Below are 15,956 nucleotides of genomic sequence, written 5' to 3' on the forward strand. Positions count from 1 at the left end.
TGTGTGTGTGTGTGTGTGTGTGTGTGTGTGTGTGTGTGTGTGTGTGTGTGTGTGTGTGTGTGTACAGTACCTGGATGGTGATGCTCCTGTCGACCCGGGACATGTTGATGCTGTGCGGCTGTCCGTTGGCAAGGTTACGCTGGTCCACATCGATAGAAAAGGGCTCCCTGAGGCCTCCCAGGTTATAGCGCACCTGGAGAGAACCTGGAGAGAAACAGGAGAGAGATTAGAAACCTGCTCTGGTTTTATGAAGCTTCACACCTCTGCTTTTACGCTTCTCTAAGATCATTTAAGCGTGAGATCTTATCAATAAATACCTGGCTGCAAAGATATTGATGACATCAAAGACGTGCCAGTTTAGTTCATAATAGACTTTTCTTCTTACAGAAATATTCTCATTGAACTGAACACTCAAGGTCCAAATGTAGTTTTCTTTTTGAAGTGATGGTGCAAGGAGGGGCGAGGGATAGAGGGCGAGACCCTGAATGATTGATTGGCCCCCAGCTTGACAGGGGATTATAGATAACTTCTGTCCCGGGGCAGTGGGAGTGCGGGGGGCCCGAGACTTTCCAGCTGCACCCCCAGGCAGTGTGAGCATTTTGTAGTTGCATTTTTTATTTTTGCATCGATTGCTAAAACGCTAGATGGCACTGTCAATATTTTATTTTTCGTATTTCATCAAAGCACTTAGCTGCCTGTCAGCGGCTCAGTGGGGGGCCGCTGACCGGGGGGGATTTTCTTGGAGATTATAGAAGTTTCCAAACTCTGCAGCGAGGACAGCCTTTAAATATGTACTTTGCAGCACGAAACAAGTCCAAGCAGACTTCTTAGTGGTGAGCAACTGCAAAATGCGTGTGTGTGTGTGTGTGTGTGTGTGTGTGTGTGTGGGGGGGGTATCTTACCATTCTGCCTTAAAACCACAGCCAGATAGTCCTGCGTCTTGGAGCTGACGTACATCAGAATAGCAGGAGCGTTGGATGTGCTGAAACTAAAGGCCACCTCCTCCTTTGTCAGATTCACTTCATGCGGCGTCAGCTGGTGCGTCAGGATCTTTGAGTCTCTGCTGGCTCCTGCCACTGCTTCGGGCAGGAAGTTGTACTTTACCAGAGTCCCCGCCTCAAAGAAACCCCCGACATCTGGGTGAGACGACAGAAAGATGCATGAACACACACGTAATGCAAACAGGTGAACACACAATAAGTACTTTTTGTAAACACCAATAAAAAATAAAAATAAAAAAACCCAGGCAACCAATTCATCTATGCAGAAAAAAAGCAGAAATCGAGACAGCCAGACAGAAATAAATGAAAAGAAAAACACTTCCATCAAACAGTAGCCACAGGGAGGCACTCATCAGCTCACACACGCCAAGACACAACAGGGTAGACATATTAAAGGGCCGGAGAGAAAAACGCACACATAAATATGTCTGTGTGCAGGAGGTGGAGTAAAGTGGGTGTTAAATTGCCGTGCTCCAGCGTCTGAAAGCAAACAATACATTGTTTACCAGTACATTAACAGACCTAATGGCATATTCCAGCCTTTCCAGGAGGCTTATTGATTCTCGTAATCAAGTGTTGAAAGAAGTAACCTTATTTTTCTCAGGTCACGCTTCCTTGTTTTGGTTTATGTGTGTGAATGTGTGCACGCATGCACCATGTCCGTGTGTGTGTGTGTGTGTGTGTGTGTGTGTGTGTGTGTGTGTGTGTGTGTGTGTGTGTGTTACTGAAGAGAAAATAAACCACAATATGCGTGAAATGAAAGAGAATGGTTGCAGGGAAAGCAGAGAGTCTGGGACTGTGTGTGTGTGTGTGTGTGTGTGTGTGTGTGTGTGTGTGTGTGTGTGTGTGTGTGTGTGTGTGTGTGTGTGTGTGTGTGTGTGTGTGTGTGTGTGTGTGTGAATGGAATATATTTTGAAAAGTTTGCCAAAATGTACAGCCTTTATGAGTGAAGAATATTCATGTTCTGATGTTAAAGCTACATCCGTCCTCTCCCACCGGACACACTGGTTCAAGCTACATTACTGAGATCTAATAGAAGGTTTATTACTAGAAAATGGGACTGGTATCGTACAGAAAACCCCTCACTTCTGTTCAGCCGCATTTCCATCCTCCAATCTGCGCCGCACTGATATCGTTTCGGGCTCTGGGAGTCTGGAGGGACCCATTTTACCAATTGTTCTGCGTTAACCAGGCGGAAAGCTTGTGAAGTTCTCAAATAGCTTGCTTCTCACTTCTCGTTCTGATGCGGCAGAATTCTTCACTATACGTGCTCCTGGGTATTAACCGAATCAAACGCAAATCAGTCAAAATGAAGTATTTCTGACAGAGCAGCACGCTTGATTAAATTCCCTAACTCTGCTACAAAACAATATATTGAAAAACAAATCAACATAACAGCCTCAATATCTTTGGACTAAAGACAGAAAAAAGATTGCTTCTTGCCTCACGTCAGATATTGCTTATTAGCCACCTCTTTAACTCCTGGCTCTACTGTATGTGCCATATTAGCACGCTAACGTTAGCATAGTCAGCTTCCAAAAGTTATAACTTGACATGAAGGAGGCCAGCAGACTGCCAATCCTCTCTGAAGGAAAGTAGTACTTTTTCAATTCATAAATGTATACATTATATAGACATGTTTGTGTTTCAGAATTAGTAGCATTCATGGTTTTTACAATAGGTACGAAATATCCGATAATGCAAACCTTGTAAATGTGATTGCTGTTGTTTCTGTGAAAATACATTTAGAAAAATCTTTCCAGTTGACTTTATAATTGAAAAATGCTGGCAAAAAAATCTAATATTTGAATAACTCGATGCCAAGTCATTATTTTGATGTGGCTCTGATTGTAGTTATTGATGGATCGAGACTCTTTAATCAAGATTGACTTTACAAATGTTAACAACACTCGATTTTCTAACTTTGAGAGTTGCAGCCTTTTTTCATCATTATAAAACCGGTTCAAACCAAGTTGAAACTTCACAAAGCGCTTGTGCAACAGGCCCCTATGTTGTTATGTTTAAAACCTATTCTTATATTTGATCTTTATTCAAAAACCCTTCAGAGTGTGTGGGGCTTTGTGTAACCTGTCTTAGGCTTTTCTGAGAAAGAAGAGAGACTCTGACTTGCTGCCCAGAGCCTCAGCAGCAACACACACATCTGTCTGGAAGCATCAGAGGGAATTAGAAACTCTGCTCCAGGGCAGGGGTGTGTGTGTGTGTGTGTGTGTGTGTGTGTGTGTGTGTGTGTGTGTGTGTGTGTGTGTGTCTGTGTGTGTCTGTGTGTGTGTGTGTGTATGTCAGTGCATGAAAAAGTTGTGGAAAGAGAGCTGTGCGAGCATGCACACCTGCAGGTATGTACAAATGTGTGTGTGTGTGTGTGTGTGTCCATGTTTATGTATGTACAGTGCACGTGGGCTCCATGTGACCCTCAAGGGCAGAAAAGCATGAAGAATGAGAGTGTGTGTAATAATAATACTGCGGGGTCCCCTGAGCAGTGTGTAAATATGGATACAATGGAAATGCACTATGCAATTATGGCTGGCTTCATGCATTTTTCACTCGCTGAGAGGACGGAGAAAAGGGGGAGACGTTTGGGAGAAAACAGAAAAGGGGCAACTGGGAGAGGAGAGAAAGAAAACAGAGGGCCACAGAAATAAAAGAGGAGGGAGGGAGATGTGAGGAAGAAATGCTAATTTAGAGAAAGTAAAAGAGGAGAAAGGAGGGAGAAGAAGGCAGGGAGTAGGGGGACAAATGGGAGAACATGGAGAATAAGGAAGGAGGGAAAAAGCCAAATTCATACCACCAATTTTAAGTCTTTTAAAAGTATGTGTTTTTTTAATAAATGTTTACATGGACTGGCCCCCTCCCTTAGGGGAATTCATCCACAGAAAACACACTGGACGCTGCACTAGGTCAGAAACCAGAGGAGACTGTGAAGTACACCGCAGACGGACCACTTTTGGACAAAATGTCCTCTCCATCAAAGGCAGCTCTTTCTGGAATAGCCTCCCAACTGAGATACGGGATTGTCCATCCATCCATCTTCTCCCGCTTATCCGTGGTCGGGTCGCGGAGGTAGCAGTTCCAGCAGAGAGCCCCAAACTTTCTTTTCCCTGGCCACATCAACCAGCTCTGACTGGGGGATNTAACACAGGGGTATCTCCTCTTGCACTTTAGTCAGCTCTTGTATCTTCTCTTGCACTTAATATGTTGTTGATGCTATAGTGTGCTGCCATGTGGTAAATACTTGTGTGTGCTGCTCTTGCTCTTTTGCATATCAAGTATTTATTTCTTGCAATGTTTACAAATGTCATGTTCGTATATGTTGTAGGTCAGGGACTACGGATGGAAATGAGCTCAAAGCTAAAATCCGGCATATTTACGCTTCAAACATTATTTGTCTAAAGTGTTCATTAATGTGCATTGTCCCACGATTAAATGAAAATGAAATGAACCTGAGAAGTAGTGAATACAATAAGTGGACAAAATGGAAAAGGAGGAAGTGCAGGTTCAGGGATTAAGGAGAGGAAGTTGAAGGAGGAAAATGTAAAGGAGAGAAACCAAAGAAGCAACATATTTGGAAAGTAAAGTATAAAAAGAGAACGAGATTTTAGATAGGAGGGCAGGAAGTACCACAAAGCAAAGCAAGAAAAAGTAGAGGTGCATTGTAGATGAAAAGGACAGGAATAGAAAAGACACGAGAGAAGAGAATACAAAAAGAAAGAACATGGGTAGAGGGAGAGGAAACAATAAGGAACACAATGTGGTGAATGGAAACAAAGAAGAATGCAACATGACACACACACACACACACACACACACACACACACACACACACACACACACACACACACACACACACACACACACACACACACACACACACACACACACACACATTGTTTCTCTGTCATCTTGTCAGCCCCCTGCCAAGAGCACAGGGGAAAAAACACTATTAGGCTTTAGGAAACAAATTAATTCACGTGTCGGGGATCAACTCCCTGACTGGGAGCTCTGACAGCGCGCGGCTCTTCCCCCCCGGAGCATTTTAAGAAAACTTGTTTCGGGAAGTAGAACTTTAATGAATCCCTCTGAAACAAACACCATGTTGCAGCAATATGTGCAGGAGCAATGTGATATTTCTCATCTGCAAACTTACAGAAACATATCGCTTAGTGACGTGGTTTGTTTCTGATCTCTCTGCTCTGCACTGTTTCAGCATTCAGCGAGAGCACTCTGAAATCAGGGGGAATTGGTGGGTAAGCACAAAATCACTCCCGATCGATAGCTTTTATCATAAGCCCAAAGACTTTCCACGCTTCCAGACTGAATGGGGAAGTGAGGACAATCACAGCCAAATATCACAGTGGGTTGTCAGGCCCATTGAAACACATCCACTCCAGCAGTAATCATGGCTGTCTGCCTCTGGCTTTGGGAACTAAAGACGGACTATGCCAGTGATCCATAGCTTCATAAAGACGCCCTTAAAACAGAGCGTTAAAGTGATAGCGGAGATATTATCACTCAGTGTCATCCTAAATCTCAGAAACAGAAAGGTAGTTTGTAAGGTGAGAGGAAGGGAATCAAATACATTAAAAACATCCTTTATCAGATCCTGTTAGCTGCCTCGGGGAATTGCAAAAATCCCCGCAGTCCTGGCATAAGAGGAATAAAACCTGGTATCAAATTGAAAGCCCACACAAAGAGAGATTGATTTGTCTTGCAATTGAAGTTTTCAAGATGAATACCAGCGTGATGCATTCGTGGCGTTTATAGCCTCGTGATCTACCTTTCGATTGGAGGCTGAAATTGTCGTTTTCGAAAGTGCCTCTCACCTCTGGTGCAGAACGGGCCGTCGTAGGCGGAGTCGCTGCAGTCACACAAGTATCCGTTGTACTTCTCCACACACTTCCCTCCGTTACGGCAGTACATCCCAAAGCTGGTGCAGTGGCCTTGGCATCCTGGTTTGACCCCGGGCGTGACCTTCGCCCTTTCTTCCAGGTCCAAAGTGATGCCGTTCATCCGGAGAGCTCGGATACATCCCAGAAACCCCCGCTGACCCCCTGCGGCACCTGAGGAGGAGAGGTAGATGGAAAACAAATACAAAACAGGTAGGGAGGTGAGAGAAAAGTCAGGGTCACAGAAGACATGTTCCAATGTAAGAGTGTGTTTTAATCTCTTTTGGTAATATCGTAGCGCCCGGAGGAAGACACTGATGTCCCGCTAATCCCTCCGACTGTGACGCCGCTCCTCAAACAACCTTCAACTCCTTTTATTTCTTCACTAATTAAAACAGCCTAATGAACACTGTGTCTTAATGAACATCTCCAAACCATAAACTCTGAAAAGAAATTGATAAACAGTCAAACACACACATTTTGAAACACACCTCACACAGCGATCTGAACGAGTCAATAGAAACATTAATGCTCAGCCTTGGGGCGTCGATAGCCATTCCTCTAAAGTGCCTCCATCGTCATTCTGGCCGTGCACCATTACAGTCTAACTACCCATTAACTTGGACAGAGTAGGGGTGTTAAACAGATTCATGTGCAGCTAAATGACTATAGCAATAAACACACTCATAAACATGCACCCACAGGTATAGACTCAAGCATCACCAGCACACCCACAGAGAGCAGATTCACTGTATGGATACACACACACAAGAACGGGCAGAGAACATACACACACACACACACTATCATTAACAAGAGCCGGGGGGCATTTTAGTTATTAAAACCTCTCCATTGCATCCTTTAGATTACAGAGAAGTGTCCATTCAAGGAGACATGATAAGGAGAGCAGACTTTAACACACACGTCCCCAAAAGCTGCATGTTCCCACCTCACACACACACCTCTGTCACACACCTCCACCTACAACACAGTTCTGACAGGATGACTAATGCATGGCCTTGATTTCCTCCAGCAGACACCTATCAGGTTGGCTCTCACATGCTTTCTCCACTTTCCATTCCCACACAGGGCGTGACTTTTAGTAAACCTGCTAATTTATTTATTTTGTACCTCTGATTGGCTGGAGGTTTCTGCCACCTGTTTACCCAGATCCAATCAGCCTGTGATTAAACAGACAGCCGGCTCTGAGGCCTTGTGGAGACCAGGGTGGACGCACACACACACGCACGCACGCACACACACACACACACACACACACACACACACACACACACACGCACACACACACACACACACACACACACACACACACACACACACACACACACACACACACACACACACACACACACACACTTTCTGTATGGTGAGCCTAGCTGATACTTACTGAAATCAATAGAGGCTCATATATATTTTTGCATAGGGGTTGAGGCTGTCACAATATCAGATTTCCATTCCTTGATGATCGAGGCTAAATAATAAAGTGTAGGCAGGAGAGGTTGTGTGACCGTACACAAAAGTGCTTCACAGACAGTGAAACACGTGTAGTGTGTGTTCACACCGATTTACTCATAGGTGATGCTCATGGCTCAAGGGCATGAAACCCTGTAACGACGTGCTAATGAGGAATCATTGTATATTCATTAGGTTATACACATGCACACATATATTCAGGCCAAATCACCAATTAGAAGAGAAATCGTAAATGTGAACCTTTCGCCTTGGCTGTGAGATTGTTAATGTTTGTGTTGATTTTATATTACTGAGTAATGAGGGAAACATGAGTAACCATGCAGTAGGGTCTTAAATACAGTACAGAGTTAAGGGAACATACATTATGCATTAATAGGTACCTGGACAGCTCTTTTAATCAAACTTGTATCCCATGTATACTAACATCTGCATGTTCACCTTATGACATTGTAAAACCTTTTGGAGGTGGGAGATACTATCATATAATAGTGCTTTATATATGTTAATCTATAAATGTGCTTTTTCGCCCCGTAATGTATCACTGCACAGAATTGCATTGTGTTAATGGTATGGTATGAATAAACTAAAACTACCGCATCACAGATTGATGCCTCTGAAAGCCATTTAATTTGCAATTGGTGTTATTGTCTGTCCAAAATGTCATCACTTTATCTCATATGACACCTGTGTTAAATTGTCATAATTAGCATATAAAGTATTGAGTTATGGCCGAAAACTTTAAATGTGGTCACTGTGACTTTGACATTTTCTTCAACAAAATCCAATCAGTTCATCCTTAAGTCAAGTTGATGTTTCTGTCAAATTGGATATAAATTCATTCATGGGGACTGGCGGAAAAGACCATTTATTAAAAAATAACTACCTGGCTAAACTTGAATCACCACTAGTCTGGAGCTGCAACTAAATCAGATGCAATGAAACACATGTGTAACCTCTAGGTGAGGTCTGTGTACATGTTGTGTGTCACGGAGACATTTGATTACACTCATTAAATGGAACCTACTGTCTTGGCAGGTGAGCGATGCTGGTTTTCCTGTGACAGGTGTCGCACACATGCAGGGAGCAGACACAAGCAACATGTCCATCCATGCAGACAGAAAAACAGAAGAAGGAAGGACAGAAAAAACAATCCAAACGAGAGAAAATTAAGTAAAAACATGCAAAAACATAAATAAACAAAAGTGTGATAGCTAGCATTAATCAAAAGGGGGATACAAGAACAGATGGTGGCATGCAATGAATACAACGTGGCATGATGGATAGCTGTGCGTAGGTATGGAGTGAACTGGAGAGGTAAAAGTTAACAGAGTGAAGTCGATGACAGCCGGCTGATGGTATAACATTTACTCTCAGGGCCATTAGAGCAAATGAGCCACTGTGCAGTAAACACTAAAGCAATCAAATGCTTGATGAGGAGCATATTGATTGAGAAGGGGATGATACAGCAACAGATATGAGACCGGGTTCAGCAAAGCTTCTTGTTATATCCCTCCTGTGAGATGATGTGAAACCATAGAAGCTGATTATTATAGAAATTATTTCAAGGTTGCATCCATTTCATTCTGAGAAAATGTGTGAAGTGTCGGGGGAAGAATCAGTCGGGTTCAGATCAAAATCCTCCCCGCTCTTTCCAAATCTCTCCATCAAACACAAAACGATCTGTATCTTTTCTTGATGTCAGAGGCCAAACAATGAAGCGCTTCCCTTCAGAGTCTGGGTCACTTCCTGTGTAACTCCTCAAAGCAATCCTGAAGTGAGGATTTAGGGAGGATTAGAGATCAGATATGAGACGGTGCTGACACTTCTATGGCTGTTACCAAACCTGCTTTCTGTCTATCCTCCACTATGAGGTGTGTGTGTTTGGACGAGCCACAGACAACAGGCCTCCTCTTGTCTTCACCGAATAGAAAAGTCAGAATACACAAATGCAAATGAGGCAGAGGCGCTATCTGGAAATCATTATGTTCCTGGTTTCATAGCCGCGAGTCGCTCGGTGACGAAACCTCTCTCGCACCTTTCCATTTCACTAAATGGAAGTGCAAATACACTGAGAGGCAAATTGGGACATGATAAGATGAGAATGCTTCAGCAGCGTTCGCATCAGCAGAATTGATGAGACAGTGGAATTATATTATAAACGGGGGATCGGGAAGGGGGGTTAAGGCTATCACGTCGGGACACCTGATTGGAATTTGGAACAATCTCCTCTGAGCAGAACTTATTTCCAGCTGATAGTAGGAAGTCTGTGATCCGCCTCAGCACTTTTCCTCCCATCCGCAAATCCCTGAAACTGTTTCAGCCCTGGAGTTTGGTTTATAGCGCATTGACAGCTCAGCACAAAAGGGGGAATTAAACAGAGAAGTGAAAGCAGAGGGAGAAAAATTGGACATATCTGCTGCCATTTGAACTGCGGATGAGCTTGAGAGGGCATTTTGTGGAGGGGGGGAGGCAATAAGGAACTAAAGAGACATCTTTAACCAAATGTGGGCATAATTGGTGTGAGGATAAGGCCACGATGAGTTTGATACAGAGTGTGGGCGGGATAGGGAGAGGGATGATATCCTCCTTGTCCAATAAAAGTTTCTTAATCCAAAGATATATAAATGCTGAGTCATAGTATCAAAGTGGGAAAGAAATGACCTCTATAAGCAAATTCATTCATTTCTCGTCACACGCCCTCACAGCCGGCAGAGGATCCGTTTGAACTTCTTTAAAACTCTGATCTTGTATTAGTTATCTCGGATTAGTTTCAGGGACGTGCCTGAGTCCTCATATGTGCATATTAATCATGTTAAATGGCTGTATGCGTGTGTCTGCTGGATTAACATGAACTTAATTAGCAGATTGACATGAAGCCTCTTAAGAGACGACCTAATGACTTCCAGGAAAGGATGCTATATATTTTAAAGAAACAATCAGACGTCCTCGCAATGGATTTAAAGGGCAACGTAACTGTAAATAAAGACAGAATGACTTTGTATTCAATTCAATTAAGATAACAGGGCTGATGTTCTGAGGCTGCCGCACAGAAGAGCTCATTATTATTGTGTGTCTATCTCAATATTTTCTATAATCGAGCCATGAAGCTTCCCCAAATGATATCTTACATTCAGGAAATTAACACATTTTCTGAAAAGTTATCTTTGGATATACAAATTAGTCATTATCTTGAGAATCATGCGGAAAAAGCCCTCTGTGAAAATCTTGAAAGGATATAGATAGGAATGAAAATGTGTGTGTGTGTGTGAGTGTGCGTGTTTGTGTGTGTGTGTGTGTGTGTCTTACCAACGTAGAGCTGGCTGAACAGCTCTAGGCGTGTGTGTCCCTGAGCCGGAGCGAGCTGAGAGGCCCGGTACGTTTCATCCAGCTGAAGCACGGCCTGCTTCACGTTTCGCTCGGCCATCACACGATGCCATTGGTCGTCATTGAGGGGCGTGTCCGAATGCACCGTCAACTCCACAAGTCCGTTTCCAACGTCGAAGGAGAAGGAGATGACTTTAGGAGCTGCACAGAGAGGGAGAAGAGGACAAATATAATCAGCTTAAGTCATTTATTAAACCACATGAAGCGTCTCTCTCTAGAACCCAATACTTCATGTTCTGCTGCACTCTGCAGGTAAGTATGCTCTCCTTGTAATTTCAAATCTAATGGCTCATTTGTTTCAAGGCCCTTCATTTGGCTGGTATAGATTTCAGATATGCAACAGACGACGGCCCACAGCTTCGGACAGGATTAATCTCACGGCAGCCGACGGATCCCAGAAGCTTTTGAGATTGCACGACATCAAGCTGTGCACCAGAAGTTAAAAAGCAGTAAAACAGCGAGAGATCAACAGTTGAGGAAAAATAACAGACAGGATAAGAGCAGAACAATAATATGCAATCTCTGGGCAAGATAACCTTTCTGTTCTGCATGATTGTTCCTAAAGTAAGTGGATTTATGTACGTTTGTGTGTGTGTGTGTGTGTTTGTGTGTGTTTGTGTGTTTGTGTGTGCCAAGTTCAAATGCCATGAAGTTCAGTAGCCTTATATTTTAACAGACCAACAGGGGGCACTGTTATACCTTTTATGACCATAACATGTCAAATAGTCATGGATATTTCTGTTTGTGTGTGTGTGTGTGTGTGTGTGTGTGTGTGTGTGTGTGTGTGCGTGTGTGTGTGTGTGTGTGTGTGTGTGTGTGTGTGTGTGCGTGTGTGTGTGCGTGTGTGTGTGTGTGCGCTCTCGACCTGCCACCTATCCATTCCAGATGTGTTTGCGACTGCAGTAGAGAAGACACTGTCTGATGGCTTTTAACCTCTCTGCAGGGAACAGTGATCAATCTCTTTGTGTGTGTGTGTGTGTGTGTGTGTGTGTGTGTGTGTGTGTGTACCTATTTTCAACTCTATCTCAGCTTGAGACAATTGCAATGTCGCAGCTTTTGATAAATACATTTCAGAGTAAAAGCTGCGACATTGCAATTGTCTCAAGCTGAGATAGAGTTGAAAATAGGTACACACACACACACACACACACACACACANGCGTGCGTGCGTGCGTGCGTGCGTGCGTGCGTGCGTGCGTGCGTGCGTGCGTGCGTGCGTGTGTGTGTGATTGGCCGCTATCTGCCCTTGCCCCCGGTGATAGGATGTGAGGCAAGGAGGAGAGGGGAGAAGCTCAGCCATGTCATTGGGGAGCGCTTATCGCACTGTACCAGAAGACACACACACACACACACACACACAGATGCAGGGATACCGGTGCATACCTCCACGTACATAGAAATGTCATATGCAACTTATTTTCAGCATTTGTGATTCGTTTACATCAATATACATTCACACATACACATATTTCCCCCCTCGGCTCCACTGCTCCTCCAGGGTCGTGATGGGGGGTCTGAGGCCGATCCTCACACAGTTCAAACCACAGTAGCCTCCACTCTTCGCCTCTTCCTCTTCCTCCTGCCCTTCACATGCACCCTCCTCCTCTCCTGTCAGCTGTCCACTGCCTTTCTCTTTGCTCTCCTCTTTTCCATCAACCGTCACCTCTTCAATATTCAGTCCTCTCACCCGTACATGGCCTCTTCTTCCTCTCCCTATTCCTCTGACTCTTCATCTTCCCTGAGTGATAGGAGAGAGATGGGGGGAGGACAGCAGAGAAGTCCCCTCACCAACCACAGTCTGATCATTCATCAGCAGCTGTTTAACGCGCGGCTACTTTGTCTTCATTAGCTGCCGCTGGTTTCGCTTCATAAAAGTCATTAGAAAAGTTATCAAGAAATCCCTCCGCACCGTATCCATGCATCCCATTTCAAGTCCTCATCGGCTATGAGATGACCAATTCTCTATCAAGTAGTATTGAAGGAATGCAGGAAATTACAGGCTATGTTAATACCTTTGCACAGGAATATAATTTTACGTGTTGAATTCTGAGGAGATATTAAACGAGTCACACGACTGACGTGAGATAACGCTCTTTTATCCAGACGTGATTGATAGCTCTTTGGAATGAATTGAAAATGGATGCTTTGCCATTTGAAATAAAACAATTTCTACAAAGAATTCATTCTGCAGCTTATCGGATCAGAATAGTGTTTGCCTCAGTGCTGATTACGTCTCTTTTCTCCGCAGATAACTACTGGAACGCCGCGTCGTTCACCACCCCGTCCTCCTACCTGCACTTCGCCACCTTCCAGGGCGAGACCAGCGCCGACATTTCCTTCTATTTCAAAACCAGCGCTCCCTACGGCGTCTTTCTGGAAAACCTGGGCAACACAGACTTCATCCGTTTGGAGCTGAAATGTAAGATATCTGAGTGATTCTGTGTGTGCACGAGAGCCTCCCTCTGACTCTTCATAGAGCGCTGGTTGCATCCTAACACCACACACACTCAAATTCACACTGACACACACACGCACACACACTGATGCAGATGCACAGCGACAGTCAATTGCCTTCCTGATTATGTCGCACTACTTTGTGATTGCAAGAGAGAGCAATCATTTATTTAAGGTAATTGGTGTGTGTGCAATAATGATGTCCATTATAAACCTCTGTTTAACCAAATCACCCATTTTCAGGGTTGATAAAACACAAACTCTCAATACACACAAATACTCCCTTTTTCTCATTTTATTAAAAAAAATAATCCTGCTAATACGAGTGTTTACCTCTCTAATACACACTTACGCAGCGTCCACACGGCGGCGTGCGTTGAAGCTTGCCGGTGGGCGTGTCTGAAACTCGACCAACAACCAATCACATGAATCTCCCGCCCCGGACACACAATCACGCGGTTTGATTGGCTAGAGCTTTTACTGGCACATGATTTGATTGGCTGACGCTTCCATCGAAGCTTCAAAAGTTGAACATTGCTCTACTTTTGAAGCGAGCAAAGCAAAGCGACGGAACCACAATGCAATTCGGCAAATGGGCAGAAGCGTTGAAGCTTCAACGCATGCTGCCGTACTGATGGGCCGTCACACACACACACACTGAGTCACTCAATGGTGTCAGTGACAGGTGTAAGTGTTGATTGTGTACCTGCACACATTGAAGAGTCAGAACTCGTTCACATTCCTCAACACACAGAAACACACATGCGTAGGTATATTTTAATAAAGCATAAATAATAAACTAAATCAATTAAAAACATCTCAAATATTTGTCTAATTCTGATGAATCTTTACTGGAAAGAAACACTTCTTTATTTGACGTATTGTAGCTGAGACCTGTCAATGAGATGAGCAGCATAAGATGTGTTTACATATTTATTTGACACATTAGAATAACAGGTGCGGCATTGCTATTTTTATATTTCTCAAGCTACTTGTGACAAAATACAAGGTCAAAACTGCCGTCTGTTCGTCTCAGCTGTGTCAACATTACAGGATCTCACAGCAGAGAGAGAAACATCGAACACAATCTGAAATAAAGATGAATCGGCATCATCTGGGATTGTGTTTCGAATATGAAGAGAGACCAGGAAGAGGACCCATAAGACCTCGAAGACTATATGAAGAGGAGATAATTAGCAAGCTGAATCCATTGAGAATAACTGCAGAAAACATTGATTTACAAATACATTACAGCTGGTTGTTGGTGAGGAGCTGGAGGATAAACACAGTGAGGTTAAGGTGGATAAATTCTGTCTCACTCCACCTGTGAGTTTAAGAGCTATGGAAGCAGACTATGGTGCCAGCCGCAGTGTCCTCTCAGCACCATCAGTCACACGGAGTTCAACTTTACGGCCTGTGGAAGACATCACTCATTAGGAAATCTCACGCTCAGCAGTTTTCTGAATCCACAAGGACATGAAGTTATGTGTCTAACCGAAGAGCAGTGAACCAGGAAGAGCTTGACGGTGTTTTGGAGATGTTGGAGACATTTTCTGTTCTGCTGGTTTCATCTCTTGGGGCGTGACCATGAGTTCAAAAAGAGGATGAAACTACTGAACACATATAACTTCCATAGATATGGGTTATAAGGGGATTTCTGAGCAGTTTCCCTCCTGCAACAGAGCGAAGTGTTTCAGCACCATGGACAGCTCCAGGCAAAAATTGAACAAACATTAAAGACTGTTCTTAACCTGCATCCTTCTGGAAACTGCTCAGAAACCACTTAATTGTGAAGATACCTAGAAAAGCCATAAATCTTCTAAAAAGCACCAGTCTACAGGTGGTAGTTGTTAAGTTTCATGAGGCGCAACAGGCCTTTTTAACAATGAAATGGCTATTATTCTCACAAACTACCCAGCAGTACATAAAGGAAACACCACTTTTAACAGCTGCAACATTAAAGTGATGAACACAATAATTCATCTTATCTTATGATATATATATACTATTCTGAAATGGGCTCTTGCACAGAATAAGTAACTTTGATATTTTAGGTAGATGTTGCTTTTAAATCCAGTATTTGGTCGTAGAACTACTTTTACCTAAGTAAACAGTTCTTCCACATCTGCCCATACATTAAAACATATACTCTTGCACGAAAACTCAATGTGCTCACACTATACTGAAGAGTGTGAGAGGTTTGCCAAAGGGGGTGATAACACACACACACACACACAGATTCAGTGAGTGTCCAGCAGGCCAGAGGAGATATGGAGTGTGTTTGTGTTTGTCTCTCCCTTGCTATCATCTCGCATTTTTCCCCACAGCACATGTTTAGACACACTCGTGAAACAACTTGCATGCACACACACTCTCTTGCACACACACTCTCTTGCACACACACACGTAATCTCTGCTCTCTCTGCTCTCGCTGGTGCAAAAGCTCTATTTGCTCCAATCCGGTCAAGGTATGAAATGACTAGCATTAGGCCAGAATAGCATGGCTGTGGCATTGCAGGAGCTCACACACACACACACACACACACACACACACACACACACACACACACACACACACACACACACACACACACACACACACACACACAACCTTGTAGCAAACACACATCAGTGTGACCTCAGCGGACTTAAAGAGCCATCAGCCGGACACTGTTCCTCTTTGAATCTTAAGAAGAATATTTGAGAGGCAGCATTGGGGGCA

General features: G+C 43.7%; 1 protein-coding gene across 1 annotated transcript; it reads right to left on the minus strand.

The window, feature by feature from the left end:
• Positions 1-70: 70 nt before the first annotated feature.
• LOC104950560 (contactin-associated protein-like 2) lies at positions 71-12,513 on the minus strand (the record flags this gene model as incomplete). Its single annotated transcript, XM_010777099.1, has 6 exons — positions 12,468-12,513; positions 10,703-10,921; positions 8,421-8,450; positions 5,840-6,076; positions 903-1,136; positions 71-204 (listed from the first exon to the last, which is right to left on the minus strand). Coding segments are annotated over exons 1-6 (900 nt in total), but the record flags the coding sequence as incomplete, so codon positions are not given.
• Positions 12,514-15,956: the final 3,443 nt, after the last annotated feature.

The sequence above is a fragment of the Notothenia coriiceps genome, unplaced genomic scaffold (assembly GCF_000735185.1).
Source record: "Notothenia coriiceps isolate Sejong01 unplaced genomic scaffold, NC01 NC01_scaffold00017783, whole genome shotgun sequence".
Classification (NCBI taxonomy): domain Eukaryota; kingdom Metazoa; phylum Chordata; class Actinopteri; order Perciformes; family Nototheniidae; genus Notothenia; species Notothenia coriiceps.